At 44.3% G+C, this 17571-nt stretch overlaps 2 protein-coding genes and 1 pseudogene across 2 annotated transcripts in view; 1 reads left to right on the top strand and 2 right to left on the bottom strand.

Moving 5' to 3' along the window:
* Nucleotides 1-16177, bottom strand: part of LOC132711728 (uncharacterized) — a 43937-nt gene extending 27760 nt beyond the window's left edge. The window contains exon 1 of the mRNA XM_087884180.1: nucleotides 16152-16177. The gene's annotated coding sequence lies outside the window, so the exon portion shown is untranslated. The remainder of the gene's footprint in view (nucleotides 1-16151) is intronic.
* Nucleotides 7171-16282, bottom strand: LOC132711718 (uncharacterized). The gene is made up of 2 exons (XM_060691331.2): nucleotides 16152-16282; nucleotides 7171-9585 (listed from the first exon to the last, which is right to left on the bottom strand). The coding sequence occupies exon 2, from the start codon at nucleotides 9334-9336 to the stop codon at nucleotides 7729-7731; it is 1608 nt and encodes a 535-aa protein (XP_060547314.2). The 5' UTR covers nucleotides 9337-9585; nucleotides 16152-16282; the 3' UTR covers nucleotides 7171-7728.
* Nucleotides 13941-14732, top strand: LOC148115801 (uncharacterized; annotated as a pseudogene).
* Nucleotides 16283-17571: the final 1289 nt, after the last annotated feature.

Below are 17571 nucleotides of genomic sequence, written 5' to 3'. Positions count from 1 at the left end.
TTTTCACACTTACAACCTTGGTAGCATCCCTATGAACAGTGATCAAAATCCAGATGCAGGGCGACTGGTTCATACTTATGACCATTGCTATGTCCCAAGGTCAGGTGATTGCAACCATTTGAAAAGCAAACTCAATGGGGAAGCCAGATTCACTTAACAACCATATTACTAAATTATCAACTGCAATGATTCACAGTGGCAAGTAAGGACATAAGATGGGGTATAACTCACTTAACAAATCTCTCACTTAACAATGCAACTTTTGGGCTCAATTGTGGTTGTAAGTCAAGGACTACCTGAAATTTTGACTGGTGGAAAAAGACTGTGTTTTCCTGCAGCAAGAGTCTCTTCTGACACACCTGACAAGGTTTGGGGATTGTGCATTTGCACATAAACCAAGGATTGTTGTGCATCACAACAACTGAATTTGTCAGTTGGAAAGCTGACAGTCTGGGTTTGAAACCTGAGCACCACAGGACAGGTTGAGTTCCTGTTACTTGCTCCAGCTCCTGTCCACCTAAGAGTTCAAAAGCTTGCAAATGCGAGTAGATAAATAGGTACCACTTTGGTGGGAAGGAAGTATTCCATGCACAACAGCATATAGTCATATTGGCCACAAGGCCACAGAAGCATCTTCAGACAACGTTGGCTCCCTCGGCTAAAAAACAGAGATGAGCATCGTCCCCCAGAGTCAGAAATGACTGAACAGGGGAAACCTTTATCTTTAGTAAAGTGCAATACAGGTAGTACTCAACTATATAATTACCATTACTTCTCTGTGCTACCTATTCTAAGTTATCCTAAATTTAGGCACTACTTTCTCCCACTGTTAACAAAATATCAATCATAGTTGTGGGAAATTTGAAAATAACTTTCACAATTGATTATACTGTTAAAACAGACAAAGCAATTCTAAAGACTAAAGCACAAAAAAAGAAAACTAACTCTGTATTCTTTTTTTAAAAAAACGTGATACGCTCTCCCCACCCCGACTCCCAAATCAGGTAATGGAAAAGAGAAGGTAACCCTGGGAGGAAATAACAATTTGAAAAGTTTGTATATATCTGTGATTAATTCCAAATGTTAAAGGTGAACATGGTTCCTGTAGTCTGCAATTTTTCCTTTGGAATATCCATGAACAGGCAATTTTAGCTTTAGCCATTAATTCCTATACATTATCCCGTAGGCCTTTTTTGATGAAATGCTGATGACACACCCTTGGAAAATAAGTAATGAGAATCAATGCTAATCTGACTAATCTTTTGAGTCACCTATTTATACCATTAAAAAAACCCATTAAAATTTAAAAAAACAAAAGTTGGGATATTTCGGACATGTGATGCGACATCCAGAAAAATACGGCACACTTCATTTAATCCTCCAGGGAAGGATTGAAGGCAAATGAGCTCCAGTCAGAAGAAGAACATCATGGTTTCAAAATCTAAGGGAATGGTTTGGACAAAATTCAGCAGCACTTTTTTGTGCGGCTATAGATAAAAATACGATCGCCAACAGCTTATGACGGATATGGCACAAGAAGAAGAAGATTTATATCATATTAAATGTTTCAAAAACTTCCCGTCCTTGTAATGGTAGTGAGAGTAGTTTGAAGCCATTTTTAAAAATGTATCTCTTTCTGCAAGTCAGACAAGAAGAACGAGCTGGAAAATGCCAGAATCAGTAAAGTTCATTATTACCATAGTAAAAATAAAAAAAGGAGAGACCTTATGGATAAGGAAGTGCACCCTTCATAATAATTCTAATTTTAAAAAAACCTTGAATTCTGTCTAGTGATACTTGAAAAATGCCACAAAGAGTGGCTGGACTGGTGTACTATTGAAATTGTAGATTTCAATATAAAAACCCACAATCCTACCTGGCAGAACCTGGACCACTCTCCTTAATGGTGAAGAGAGAGAGAAATTAAGTAGTGCCATTGGTAAAATTTAAAACCCACAGATGGGGGGAACCTCCAGGCTATAATAGACCAACAGTTTCCAAGAAGGAATCTTCCTTTCTTTCTCTTGGAGCATTGCTGGACATTCTGTTGAGTAAAAATGCATCTTTTCTCTGCACACAACTTATAAAAAGACTTTCTTTGTATCTAATTGAGACTTTTGCTTAGCCACAAAAGTGACAAAGCTTGCTTTCCTTCTCTTTGCATCCTAAATTCCATTTGGACTTAATTGAGTGAAAGAATTATGCTCAGCAGTAGAGGGCCAAGAAGAGAAAAGACAGTTCTTGTGTTGGCTAAGAAGATTGCCTGTAATAAAAGGTCCCAGGGCAGCATGTTGAATCATCATTGCAAGGGTTGTGTGTATGCTGTTTTAGACAAGTTGCTTCTCAAGCCTAGTGAGCTCAATCTGCAATTGAAGAAAAGCTACAAAAGCATTCTGTAAAGAAAGGAAGCTGTTAGATCGGCGCAGGGAAAGGAAGACGCGACCAGCGTTGGTCCATCAGCACTTTATTTCAGCTCGGAATAAAGGCAGACGGCTGTGCTGCCGGAGCTCTTTTATACGCTTCGGCAGACTCAGCCGTCCAATGACAGTTGTTTAAACTTCCCGCCGGTGGATTAGCCAATCCCCGGCGGATGACTTTATAAGGACATAACAGAAGCCATAGGCCTGGCTGCAGTAGATGAGAGGCCTGAAGGCTGAAGGGGATCAGGGTTCAGTCAAGCCCCCCCCTGAATCCTTGGTCCAAATGAAAACAGGGGGAATAATGTAACCTTCTTAGTAGACACAGGGGCATCTAAACAAAGCTGCTAGCTCCCTTTTCTAAAATATCCAAGGGGTTAATAATGGCTTCATAAATCGTCGCCCCATGCTGAAAACCCTGAAATGTTCCTTAGATGGAAGAAATATAGATATGCCTGCGTGTCCAGTTTCCCTCCTGGTCATAATGGCGAGAAATATGGCTCAAGAAGATCAAACCCCCAATACCTGGCAGGAGTTTGAAGTACCGAACCCACCGGGATATGCTGCACCCCATGTTGAAGCCGTAGCAGTGCCGGTTTCCTCTCAGGCAGAAAAGCTGCCCCCGCTGCATTGCCATAAGCCAAAGGCAGAGAGAGATGGAAGGAAGCTGTTTGTCAAATTGCAGAACTAACTATTGGGAAATTAACACTTAGGCAGCCAACTACTATTTACACCAGCCATGCGATTCAAGGAGTTTTAGAGACACAAGCATCAAGCTCTCCTCACTCAGAAACCACAAGTGACCCTGAAACAAACAAATGCTTTAACCCAGCTATTCTTTTGCAAGCATCGGGTCATGAAATTGAAACAACGTAAGCAGATCAAAACAACAACCAGAGTGGAGCAGACCTTCCCAAGTCTGACTGACCAGCCTTACCTGGACATTTATTTATTTATTTGTTTGTTTGTTTGTTTGTTTGTTTGTTTATTATTTATTTATTTATTTATTTATTTATTTATTTATTTAATCAAATTTCTATACTGCCCTACTCCCGAAGGACTCAGGGCGGTGAACAGCCAAGATAAAATACAGATAATACAAATATTAAAAATCCCTTAAAATTATTAAATATTTTGGCCGAAACACAGATTAAAACACCCAATTTACTTTAAGAGAAAAAGCAGACTAAGGGGTGCCTTGAAAATCACCTTAAGTGAGTAAATGCATTACCACTAGTACTTTGATCTGTGTGATCTTCTCCACGTAAAGGAATTAGATTATCTCCTTTTGAAATACTTGAAAATCATATAGGAGACCTAAGCCAGATAGGAACTAAGATAGGAACTAAGTGGGTGAATCAGATAGCGGGAGAATTAAATAAGCAAATACAAGAAATCCAACAATATTGTCTGTCCCTTAGCCCACCATTTTTAACCACCTCTAGTTATGGGGAAACATAATTGTAAAAATGAAGTGAATAATAATTGGAGTATTTGTCTTTGTATTTTGAAATCTAGATAATGATAAGTTTTCTTTTTTTAATCTTTTTCTAGAAATACGAATAAGTATAAACTGTAACAATTGAAATACCTTAATGGTATATGGTGGTAAAAGTAAAAAGGATTAAGTTGTAACTTGGATACCAGCTAGAACAATTCTAAATTTAATTAGGGAAATTGTAATGATTGAAATATTTTAAATTATATTGTGATGAAGGTAGAAATGATTAAATTGTGATTTGGAGGATTGTATGGGTAAAACACTGGAAAGGAAAAAGTTTAATGCCTAGGTGGAAGGGCCCATATACTGTGGTCATGTGTTCCCATTTGCAGTAAAAATGTTGGAATCCAAGTCTTGGATTCACTGGACTCGAGTTAAGTCCGCAGTTTAGGAATATTGGGAGGCAGACCAAGACTAGGCCCGACCCCTAGTAGTACGCTTGAAGAAGTGCCCCCTATAACTGTCCTACCGGCAACGGGCAGGCAACATACGGGGCAGAAGAGGCCTTACTGGTGTCACACCGGAAGCTGACCCTCTACGTACGGCTGAAGATTTGGAATGGGAAGTCAAACATATATAGCCATAGGTACACTATCCCTTAAATTAATAAGCGTGCTTGCTGTTACTGTGATTAGTTGTGATTTGCTGTATATAGTATGCTGGAATCACCTCTTCCTCAAAAAGACAGGTGCTGAATCTAAAATCATAGACTGTGACAGAGAGCAGTATGAAACTCCTGTAGATATTTCTGTTTAAAGAAGCCAGGGAGTGAGCTCTCTGTGGGGCTGCTCTAGCTCTAAGAATGTGGATATTGTATTAACAAATAAGAGGTGGCTCTGTGAGATACCTAAGACTAATATTGCCTTTTCCAAGTCACATATAACCCTAACCTTCTTCCTGATGTGGTGATTTTGTAGATTAAGGGAATTGTGATTGGATAGGTTCTGTGTAGAGGACAATTGTGAGTTTTCTGTGGCTTCGGCTATTATTGGCAAAGGGCCTAATGAGTAATAACACACGGAATAGTAGTTCCCAATGTTGTGAGAATGCCCAAGTGACACCCTTGCCCTTGAGAAAGGATCTGGGGAAGTTGAGAACCCCAAAAGACAAGGCAAGAACGGGTCACAAAGTGTGAACTCTTTGGAACAGGTCCACTCCCGCCAACGACGTATCATCAATAGGTGGGGTCGGTACCCTGGACCTAAGCTAACCCCAAAACCTAAAGACAAGCATCTGACAATCCCAGAACAGAGTGGGGTAGAACAAAGGGAGAATGGGCCCCTGTAACAATTGAGAAAAGGGAACTACCTGTTAAGAATACTGGAATTGAGTTAAAGCCTAGTTAATCAGTCTGACCCTACCCTAAGCCAAAAATGCTGGTTCTGTTTGTCTGCTGGTCCTTCATCTTACAATGCTGTTCCAGTTGAGCCAGATCTTTGGATCAGGACCAGGGCCACAATAGTCCTTGAGAAAGATATTAATGGTGAATCAAAGTAACAGTAGCCAAATTGCAAGGAGACTTTTATAATGCATTCAAAAGGCTGGGAATGAACCGTTCCCCATTGTTAGCCCTATAGCTGTTGGTACGGAAATCCTAGAGTCACCCTCGTGTGTAAAGTGACATCAGGAACCAGATATTCCTGTAGGATCCCTGATGGGAGATCAATGTCCATCAGAAATACACTTGACCTTAGAATGACACTTATGGATGTAAAAACTAACTAGTGGCAATTCTCCTTATGCCCACTCTTATTTCAACAGAAGGTCACCTTCTCAATACCACCACATGTCTCCATTAGATCCAACACAGGCTTATGTGTCCTATTTCCCCCTGGAAATACAAGCTCTCGTTACCTTTTTGAAGGCACTATTCTCAGAGATAAGCAAAAGGACCCTACACTAGAAGTCCCATTGCAGTCACTGGTGGCATGCTAGTGGCAGGGACTTTAGGGGTCTGGACTAATGAGAAAAAAACCAATGAGCCCATGCCTTTTCCATGAGTATAGGTGTGTATGTAAGGAAAAATGGAGTTTTCTTCTTATGTGAGAAAAATGTGTATTTGTGTTTACCTACAAACTGGACTGGAACATTTACATCTTCCCCAAAAATATGTGTCGTCAGTGAAGAGCACACTATCCCTGTTCCCCTCAAGGGGCATGTTCAAAAAGGGGTGCCACTCTCGGTCCCACTATTAGCAATCCTGGGGACTGTTGTTGGAACAGGTGTAGGTGGAATGGCACACTCCATACCACAGTTCAAGCAATTGTCAGAGGAGTTCCAAGGAAGCCTGAACCAAATTGATGGAACCTTAGTCAATGTCCAAGACCAAATAGATTCCTTGGCAGCAGTGGTCTTACAAAACTGGCATATCATAACCTTTTAACAACTGAAAAGTGGGTTGCAGACATGAATAAGTCAGGTGTGGTCAGAGAGAATGCCAAGGACCGGGCATCCAAAATGGGTCAGAAGTGGTTCTCTTAGTTGTCTGGGCCTGGCTGGATTAGGCAGATGTTATTCCTGTTGTGATAGGCCTGGCTTTTATTCCTTGTTCAGACAACTAGCTATGAGAGCAATGAAAGAGATAAGAGTTGAAAAAAAATGAGTTGATTTTGATGGAAAGCCTTATAGACTGTAAAATTGACCCTGATCTCTTTGATGAAAATGAAGTTTCTGATCTTTCTCAACTGGGTAATTAGAGAAAGTGCTTCAGAGAATAAGATTGAAAGTCATAAGTATTAATTGTCTTTCCTTTGCATTACTATGTATCTTATCCTGAATTGATTATGTTATATGTTATATGCTTACATTGTTGAATTAAGCTCTGTAATAGGTTAGACTCAATTGTAAACAAGTAAAATAGAGTCTAAAAGGGGGGATAAGGCAGGACGTAAAATGAAATTGGATATAAGAGTGAAATAATACGGGGTCAGCCTGCATGATCTCTGAAGGGCCCTTTTGACTTGAGAAAGTTGCAGAGTTCAAGAAGTCAAACCGCAGGCAAAGAGACAGTTGCTGGGTTCAAAAAATCAAACTACAAGTATTAGCTAATTTCCTGGACTATGTTAAAATGCAGAACTAACCCACATGGAGTTTCCTGCCTAAAGCGATAGGGGAGGAGGACTAGCTAAGGAGGCAGATCTAAGATACTTCCTGTTTTTGTTAGTATATAGATACGTTAGGATTGTTAGGATCAGATGTTAGGATTTATATTATGCTTTCTGAACCTTTTGGCCAAAATAAAGCTTTTTCTGATTTCGAAATTCATCTCTTTATTTTTCCACGACAAAAGCACTGTTGCCATTGCTAAATGCATCCATAATAGTTAGTTCTCATCACAGTTGTATCTCGAGGATTACTTGTATGCTGGCTGGGAAATTGTGAGGTTCAAAATCTGGAGTTCACCAAGATAGAAGGATGAAATTCCACATGTTGGAATTCCATAATCAAAATACAAAAAACATCACCCAAAGGCCGGTTTGCGGAAATTCCACGACTTCTGCAAATGCAAACATCCAAAAAGTACTGCTGATAATCAGAAACAGGTAGTTAGCCTTTATCAAACTAATATTTTCTATTTTTCTCTCTCCACCTACAGGTCAAATCCTGAGAACTGGTGACTAAAAAAGGCCAGAATTTAAATAATCAATTTCTCATCTATACTCCGAATGGGAGATAAGAAAGGTTAAAGGTTAGACGAAATACTGAAATCTTTCTCACAATCCGGACACTCATATGGTTTTCTTCTGTGTGAGTCCTCTGGTGTATCACCAGGTAGGAATTGACACTGAAACTTTTCCCACAATCAGGACATTAAAAGGGTTTCTCTCCTGTGTGAGTCCTCTGGTGGCTAATGAGATGGGAACTCTGACTGAAACTTTTCCCACACTCAGGACATTCAAAGGGTTTCTCTCCTGTGTGACTCCTCTGGTGGCCAATGAGATGGGAACTCTGACTGAAACTTTTCCCACACTCAGGACATTCAAAGGGTTTCTCTCCTGTGTGAATCCTCTGGTGTATCACCAGGTAGGAATTCTGACTGAAACATTTCCCACAATCAGGACATTCAAAGGGTTTCTCTCCTGTGTGAATCCTCTGGTGTATCACCAGGCTGGAATTCTGACTGAAACTTTTCCCACAATCAGGACATTCAAAGGGTTTCTCTCCTGTGTGAGTTCTCTGGTGTTTCACTAGGCTGGAATTGACACTGAAACCTTTCCCACATTCAGGACATTCAAAGGGTTTCTCTCCTGTGTGAGTCCTCTGGTGTCTCACCAGGCTGGAATTCTGACTGAAACTTTTCCCACACTCAGGACATTCAAAGGGTTTCTCTCTTGTGTGAGTCCTCTGATGTTTCACCAGGCTGAAATTCTCACTGAAACATTTCCCACAATCAGGACATTCAAAGGATTTCTCTCCTGTGTGAATCCTCTGGTGTCTCACCAGGTAGGAATTCTGACTGAAGCTTTTCCCACATTCAGGACATTCAAAGGGCTTCTCTCCTGTGTGAGTCCTCTGGTGTATCACCAGGTGGGAATTCTGACTGAAACTTTTCCCACACTCAGGACATTCAAACTGTTTCTTTCCTGTGTGAATCCTCTGGTGTATCACCAGGTAGGAATTCTTACTGAAACATTTCCCACACTCAGGACATTCAAAGGGTTTCTCTCCTGTGTGAGTCCTCTGGTGTTTCACCAGGTTGGAATTGACACTGAAACCTTTCCCACAATCAGGACATTCAAAGGGCTTCTCTCCTGTGTGAGTCCTCTGGTGTATCACCAAGTGGGAATTTGTTGTGAAACGTTTCCCACAATCTGGACACTCATATGGTTTCTCCCTGGTGTGAGTCCTCTGGTGTATCACCAGGTTGGAATTCTGACTGAAACATTTCCCACAATCAGGACATTCAAAGGGTTTCTCTCCTGTGTGAATCCTCTGGTGTATCACCAGGCTGGAATTCTGACTGAAACATTTCCCACAATCAGGACATTCAAAGGGTTTCTCTCCTGTGTGAGTTCTCTGGTGTTTCACTAGGCTGGAATTGACACTGAAACCTTTCCCACACTCAGGACATTCAAAGGGTTTCTTTCCTGTGTGAGTTCTCTGGTGTATCAGCAGGTTGGAATTGACACTGAAACCTTTCCCACAATCAGGACATTCAAAGGGTTTCTCTCTTGTGTGTGTCCTCTGGTGTATCATCAGGTGGGAATTCTGACTGAAACTTTTCCCACAATCAGGACATTCAAAGGGTTTCTCTCCTGTGTGAGTCCTCTGATGTTTCACCAGGCTGGAATTCTGACTGAAACTTTTCCCACACTCAGGACATTCAAAGTGTTTCTTTCCTGTGTGAGTTCTCTGGTGTATCACAAAGTTGCCATGCTTGCAAAAGCATTTACCACATTGGGAGCAGTTGTAGGGCATCTGTCCTATGTGGATCCTTCTATGAATCACAAGGAAGCTATTCTGACCAAAGCTTTTGCCACATTCAGAGTATTTATATGGCTGCTCTCCCGTGTGGATCCTCTTGTCATTTGAACTCTGTACTTTTCCCACAATAGGCTTTCTGAAGGAAATGGAAAATATTTTTTTAAATTTCTGCTTCAATTTGCTTTGCTTTTCAATGTTGCTTGTTATTCTCAGTTTCCAGTATTGTTATATTGGCATCTTTGTCTGTAAGATTCAAATGATAGTGTAAGTTTTATTGTTTATAAAAAGGTTGCAGAAGATGTGAAAAAAAGTAGTACAGGTAATCCTTGAGGTAAAATAGGCCATTACACCCAATGCTAAATACGAATCTGTTTCAAAGTTGAAATTTTGCAGCCCCTCCCCCCAATGGTCCATCGACCAGCTGCAGAGAGGCTGCAGCATACCTACCCACCTATTTCCCAAACATCTTGCCCGGTCAATCCTCAGAGGCCCCAGACCACAGTACATTGGCCTGCTTTGTCAATATCTTTGCTTCTAGGTATTGCTCCCCAACCTCACTCCCTTTCTTCATTCACTTACTTAATTTTTGACAAGCTCAAGATGTCAACTGAGCTACGTGGCAGAATCAAGAAGAAGACTTACGATCTCTTTTGTTTCCATGGCAATCCTTTCGCCCCACCCAGCATAAATTGGTAGTGATTTACCTTGCCTGGGGAGGAAAGGATTCCCATGGAAGTAAAAAAGATGAGATTTCTTCTTTGCTCAACCAGTGTAAGACTAGCATAAAGCTAGCACTGCTGGTGCTAAGGAGAAATCATGTCTATTTTGTTTTTTTGTTTTTTTGTGTTTTTTTTTTTAATGAAATTTTATTGAATTAAGAATATATTACAATTCAAAGTATACGGTTCGGCAACATGTAGTCATATTGTATATTTACAAATGTGGTGTCTAATCAATTATCTAATTAATTATACAGTTTATACAAAAATTCTTATATATGAAATTAATTACTGTTTAATTAAGATATAATAATATATAGGATTAACTAATAATTGTGTGTTATTCCTCATGAGTATTAACTTTTGCATTTAATTTCCAACCATGTCTATTTTGATTCCATTGCAATCCTTTCCTTTCCAGCCAGCATAAGCTCCTGCGATTTCTTCTTAGTTCCACCGGCACTAATTTTATGGTGGCAGCGCTAAAAAGAGATCGTAGTGGTTTACCCTGGCTAGGGAGGAGAATATTGCCATGGAAACAAAAGAGATCGGATTTTTTCTTCTCTCTATCAGCGCTAGGTTTACTCTAGTCTTTTGCTGGTAGAGCAAAGAAGAAACCCCATCACTTTTGTTTCCATGCAAGTCCTTTCCCCTCCACAGCCAGGGTAGACCACTATGATATCTTCTTAGCACCAGCAGCATAAAACTAGCACCGGCGGAGCTAAGAAGAAATCGTAGCTAAGAAGAAATCGTAGTAATTTATGCTGGCTGAGGCAAAAGGATTGCCATGGAAACAAAAGAGATTGGATTTCTTCTTCTTGATTGTGCCACGTGGCCCACCGAGGGAATGGCCTTCTCTACTCTGACTTCCTGAGCTCATCAAAATGTAAGTAAGCAAATGGTGATGGGGTGGAGTATGGAGAAGGCCCATAGGGCTTTGGGGAAACCAAGGGGCAGAGGCAGAGCATGGGGTATCCTAGACTCAAAGAGAAGGGTTAAGTGGGATGTGACAGCTCCTCTTCCAATACACTTGAGGATGTGTCACAAAGAGAGGATTGACTTATTCTCTAGGGCACCAGATGGTAGGACAAGAAGTAATGGGTGGAAGCTTGTCAAAGAGAGATCCACCCCAGAAGTGAGGAGAAATTTTCTGATGGTGAGAAGAATTAATCAATGGAATATCTTGCCTCTTGGGAGTTGTGGGTGTTCCATCATTGGAGATTTTCAAAAATAGATTGGACAACCATTTGACAGATGGTATAAGGTCCCCTGCCTTGGGCAAGGAGTTAGACTTGAAGACCTTCAAGGTCCCTTCCGAGGGCTCAGGGGAGGGGCGGGGGGGGGTGGCGGCCAGTATTAAGGAAAGTCTTTGTCTGAAGGAGGCCACTGTTCCGCAGATAGCTGGATGTGAGTCCCTCCTTGTGAAGTGCGGTCGTGGGGTACAGATGGGTTAGTTGACTACGTACCTGGCTCCCTGCCACGTGGCAATAACCCTGCCTGAGCTGCTTGACGTAATAGCCGGGGTGGCGGTGGATACCCCCAGACTTATGGTCATGGGGACTTCAACCTGCCATCCGTCGGTGAAACGTCGGAGATAGCTCGGGAGTTCATGGCTTCCATGGCAGCCATGGACCTGACCCAGTTAGTTCCAGGCCCGACTCACACGGGGGGATACACTCTGGACCTGATTCTTGTCTCTGGTCAGTGGTTGAATGATCTGGAATTAGGGGATCTAGTCATCAAACTCCTGTCATGGTCAGATCATTAACTTCTTCAACTAGACTTTCGAGCCGCTTCCCCTCGCCGCAGGGAGATGGAACCGCCTAGGTCCATGATGGTGAACCTATGGCACACGTGCCACAGGTGGCACGCAGAGCCATATTAGTGGGCACGCCAGCTCAGCTCTGGGGCGCATGCGCATGCCGGACAGCTGATTTTCGGGCCTTCTGGGCCCACCAGAAGTAGGGAAACAGGCTGTTTCCTGCCTCTGGAGGGCCAGGGGTGGAGGAAGGCCCGTTTTTCTTTCTTACCGGCTCCAGATCCTCTCTATTTATCTGGGAAGGGCGAAAACAGCCTTTCCCTCTCCCTTGGAGGCCCTACGGAGGCTGAAAGGGCCCATTTCCTGACTCCCGGTGGGACAGGAAGTGACTTTTTTTCTGTCCCCAGCCTCCAGAGACTCCTAGAGAGACTCCTAGAGAGGCTCCTAGAGACTCTTAGAGAGGTTCTGGAGGCTGGGGACAGCAAAAAACATCACGTCCTGTCCCACCGAGAGTTGGTAAATTGGCCCTTTCAGCCTCCGTAGGGCCTCCAGAGGAGTGGGAAAGGCTGTTTTCGACCTTCCCAGATCCATAGAAAGGATCTGAAATCAGGTAAGAAAGAAAAACGGGCCTACCAGGCCATCATGTGCCAGGAGCGGGGGTGGGTGGGGTTGCGTGTGCATGCGCGTGGGCACGTGCATGCGCGACCCTCCCCCTGCTCCCCCTCTCCTGGCACGCGATGGCAAAAAGGTTAGCCATCACTAGCCTAGGTGGTTCCGTCTCAGGTGCCTGATGGATCCTGATAGGTTCCTGATGGAGCTTGGGCCATTCCCTGAAGCTCTGGCTCACGGCTCGACTGAAGAGCTGGTGGCCGCCTGGGAAAAGGCGGCCGCTAGAGCTTTGGACTGAGTCGTGCCTTTGCGGCCTCTGACCTGATGCAGATCCCATCTAGCCCCCTGGTTCTCCGAGGAGCTGAGGGAGATGAAGCGCCAGAAAAGACGCCTAGAGAGTGATTGGAATCCGACTGAACACTGGTAAGATCTCATATTAAGACCTACCTAGTGGCGATAAAAGGGGCAAAATCAAGCTATTTTTCCACTCTTATTGCATCTGCAGAGAACCGCCCAGCCGCCCTGTTTAGGGTGACCTGCTCCCTCCTTCATGTGGAAGTGCAGGAAGACCCCTTGCAGGAGAAGGCTGAGGAATTTGTGCAATTCCTGCATGACAAAATCGCTCAGAATCGGGAAGGCTTGGACTCCGATTGGGTAGCTCCAGAGTGGGTGACGGGGGTGAGTCTTGAGAGTGTTATCTGGGAGGAGTTTGACCCTGTGGCTCCTGAGGACGTGGACAGGATTCTGGGTAGGTTGAGCTCTGCCACATGTTTATTGGACCCGTGTCCCTCCTGGTTGGTGCTCGTCTCCCGGGAGGTTACACGAAGCTGGCTCCAGAGGATTATAAATGCTTCTTTGAGTGAGGGTCTCCTCCCCGCCGCCCTTAAAGAGGCGGTGGTGAGGCCCCTCTCAAGAAGCCTTCTCTGGACCCGGCAATATTGGCGATCTATCGTCCAGTCTCCAACCTCCGCTTTGTGGCGAAGGTTGTTGAGAGTGTGGTGGCGCAGCAACTTCCTCGGTACCTGGATGAAACTGTCTATCTGGATCCGTTCCAGTCGGGCTTCAGACCGGGATACAGCACGGAAACGGCATTGGTCGCATTGGTAGATGATCTCTGGAGGGCTCGGGACAGGGGATGTCCCTCTGTCCTAGTCCTATTGGACCTCTCAGCGGCTTTTGATACCATCGACCACGGTATCATGCTGCGACGGCTGGAGGGGTTAGGAGTGGGGGGCACCATGTTGCGGTGGTTCTCCTCCTTCCTCTCCAGCCGGACACAGTCTGTGTTGGCAGGGGGACAGAGGTCGACCTCGAGGCGCCTTATGTATGGAGTGCTGCAAGGGTCGGTCCTCTCGCCCCTTCTGTTCAACATTTATGTGAAGCCACTGGGTGAGATCATCCGTGGTTTTGGGGTGGAGTGTACGCTGAGTGTCATCAGCGTACGCCAGTATGCTGATGACACTCAGATGTACATTTCCACCCCAGACCACCCCAATGATGCTCTTAACGTAATGTCTCGCTGCCTGGAGGCCGTGCGGATCTGGATGGGGAGAAACAGGCTCAGACTCAACCCCTCCAAGACTGAGTGGCTATGGCTTCCGGTGTCTTGATATAGCCAGCTGGTTCCATCGCTGGCTATTGGGGGTGAAACTCTGCCCCCCTCGGAGGGGGCGCACAATCTTGTTGTCCTCCTGGACGCATGGCTGTCCTTAGAAGAACATATGACAGCTGTGGCCAGGGGGGCTTTTGATCAGGTTCACCTGGTGCGCCAGTTGCGCCCCTTTCTGGATCGGGACACCCTACGCACGGTCACTCACGCCCTCGTCTTGTCCCGTCTGGATTACTGTAACGCTCTCTACATGGGGCTCCCCTTGAAGAGCACTCGGAGGCTCCAACTGGTCCAGAATGCGGCCACGCGGGTGATTATGGGTGCGACTAGGCGCACCCATGTGACACCTCTCCTGGGCGAGCTGCACTGGCTCCCAGTGGTCTTCCGGGTGCAGTTCAAGGTCTTGGTTACCACCTTTAAAGCATTCCATGGCTTAGGACCCAGATATCTATGGGACCGCCTTCTGCCACCAATAGCCTCCCACTGATCAACACGCTCCCACAGAGAGGGGCTCCTCAGGGTGCTGTCGGCCAAACAATGTAGGCTTGCGACTCCCAGGGGGAGAGCCTTCTCTGTGGGGGCACCCATCCTCTGGAATACACTACCCCCTGGGATACGTATGATTCTCGACCTCCGTACCTTCTGCAGGGCCCTAAAGACCCTGCTATTTCAACAGCCTGGCCTGGCTGAATAAGAACTTAGATGGGGTTTTAAATTGGGTTTTTTTTAATGGATTAGGCCAATTGTTTAATTCTTTTAATTGGTTTTAATTTTTGTACAACTTGGTGTTTTATCATGGCTGTACACTGCCCTGAGTCCTTCGGGAGAAGGGCAGTATATAAATCTAATAAACCTAAACCTTTCAGCCCTATGATTCTATTTTCTTAGCAATTTAACAGATTTCAACAGTCAGCATAATTTACACTGATCAAGCATTTTTTGATTTTCTCTTCTGCAAAGCTTACAGGGCTGGGATCACTTCATGCAACAGTAAGCTATGTTTAAACCATCTTAAGACTGGTATACCTAACTTATAGCATCATTACATTACACCATTACAGCAGCCCTAAGGTCATGTGATCAAAATTGAGATGCTTGGCAACTGACTCATATTTATGATGGTTGCAGTGTCATCCCCTTTTGTGACCGTCTGACACGCAAAGTCAACAGGAAAGCCAGATTCACTTAACCAGGTTACTAACTTAACCACTGCAATGATTCACTTAACCACTGTGGCAAGAAAGGTCATAAAATGGCGGCGGGGGGGGGAGGGGGATACTCACTTTACAAAAGTTTCACTTGGCAACATAAATTTTGGACTCAAGTGTTTTCGCAAGTCCAAGACTATCTGTTATCTCCCAAGAACAACTTCACAAGTGGGAAAATAGATTTCTTTTTTAAAAGCTGCATTCTGACCATTTGTGCTTTTGGAAGACTGGGGCTGGCAGAGAAGAGAAATCAGAGGCTGGAAGTCCTCAGTTTTACTTTTAGCCTTCAGAAGTTGTGGGAGCTTCATCACTGGAAGCTTTCAAGGAGAGACTGGATTGCCATCCATCGGAAATGATACAGGCTCTCCTGTATGAGCAGGGGGTTGGACTAAGAGTAACAGAGTTGGAAGGGACCTTGGAGGCTATCTAGTCCAACCCCCTGCTTCGGCTAAATGACCAGATGACCTCCATCGTCCGTTCCAACTCCTGTTATTCTGTTAATCCGAGGCTTTGGTGAACATGACAATACAGTCACGATTCATCGAAGGAAGAGACGCCGCTTGCAACTCAATAGCCCCGATGCTCTTTTTGTCATTTTGTCCCCCCCCCCGCCCGTGACGCCTCCACGCCCTCCTTTTATGCCTTTCCCCGCACCTGGATTGCGGAGCTGTGTGCTCTGCTTGAACATGGAGGCTCAATTTTCTATAGGAAGAGAGAGCTCCGCAAGGACCAACTGTTGTATCCTCTCCTTTACCAGGAGAGCGTTAAATAGGTGCAGCTTTTTTTTAAAAAAAAAAATTATTTACTCAAGGATAATTTCCCTTTAACCTCCCCCCCCACTCCCCCTTCCTGGATTTCTTATTCTCTGATCTGATCTTTTTCTGAAAGTTTCAAATTTAACTTACTCTTTCCGAACTGTTGAGATTCGCCCAGCAAAATTCAAGAACGGCAACACCAAACTCAAAGTTTTCTCCAAAGGAGCTACAGGAAAAGGAATTCAGTAAGAGGACTCTACATTTCTGGATCTACTCTAGCTGCTGAACTTTCTGCTTTTAACCCGTTCAGCTTCTTGGAAAGTTTGACCAACCTGAGTGTAAAATGATCTCCCAACCAACCCTGCTTCCTTCTGCAAAAACCCTATTTAACGCTCTCCTGGTAAAGGAGAGGATACAACAGTTGGTCCTTGCAGAGCTCTCTCTTCCTATAGAAAATTGAGCCTCCATGTTCAAACAGAGCACACAGCTCCGCAATCCAGGTGCGGGGAAAGGCATAAAAGGAGGGCGCGGAGGCGTCACGGGCGGGGGGGAACAAAATGACAAAAAGAGCATCGGGGCTATTGAGTTGCAAGCGGCGTCTCTTCCTTCGATGAATCGTGACTCTATTCTCATGTTCACCAAAGCCTCGGATTAACAGAATAACAGGAGTTGGAACGGACGATGGAGGTCATCTGGTCATTTAGCCTGACTAGGTGGCTCAATGCCTAAGACACTGAGCTTGTCGATCAGAAAGGTCGGCGGTTCGAACCCTAGTATAGGTCTCCTGTTTGAGCAGGGGGTTGGACTAGATGACCTCCAAGGTCCCTTCCAACTCTGTTACTGTTACTCCAACCCCCTGCTCATACAGGAGAGCCTGTATCATTTCCGATGGATGGCAATCCAGTCTCTCCTTGAAAGCTTCCAGTGATGAAGCTCCCACAACTTCTGAAGGCTAAAAGTAAAACTGAGCAGTTCCAGCCTCTGATTTCTCTTCTCTGCCAGCCCCAGTCTTCCAAAAGCACAAATGGTCAGAATGCAGCTTTTAAAAGAGAAATCTATTTTCCCACTCGTGAAATTGTTCTTGGGAGATAACAGATAGTCTTGGACTTGCGAAAACACTTGAGCCCAAAAATTATGTTGCCAAGTGAAACTTTTGTAAAGTGAGTGTCCCCCCCCCCCATTTTATGACCTTTCTTGCCACAGTGGTTAAGTGAATCATTGCAGTAGTTAAGTTAGTAACCTGGTTAAGTGAATCTGGCTTTCCTGTTGACTTTGCGTGTCAGAAGGTCACAAACGGGGATGACACTGGGACACTGCAACCACCATAAATATGAGTCAGTTGCCAAGCATCTCAATTTTGATCACATGACCATGGGGCTGCTGTAATGGTTGTAGGTGTGAAAAACGGTGGTAAGTCACTTTTTTCAGTGCAGTTGTAACTTCGGTCATTAATGAATTGTTGTCAGTCGAGGACTACCTGTACGCAGTTCCTGAGTCTGGAAGCTCCATTTTTTTCTTGGTTGTTTTTTTCTTGGTTGTTGCAGTTATTACCTTCAATTAAACTAGAAGA

The sequence above is a fragment of the Pantherophis guttatus genome, chromosome 2 (genome assembly GCF_059756535.1).
Source record: "Pantherophis guttatus breed Tessera chromosome 2, ASM5975653v1, whole genome shotgun sequence".
NCBI lineage: Eukaryota > Metazoa > Chordata > Lepidosauria > Squamata > Colubridae > Pantherophis > Pantherophis guttatus.
This window is presented reverse-complemented; position numbering and strand designations above follow the sequence as displayed.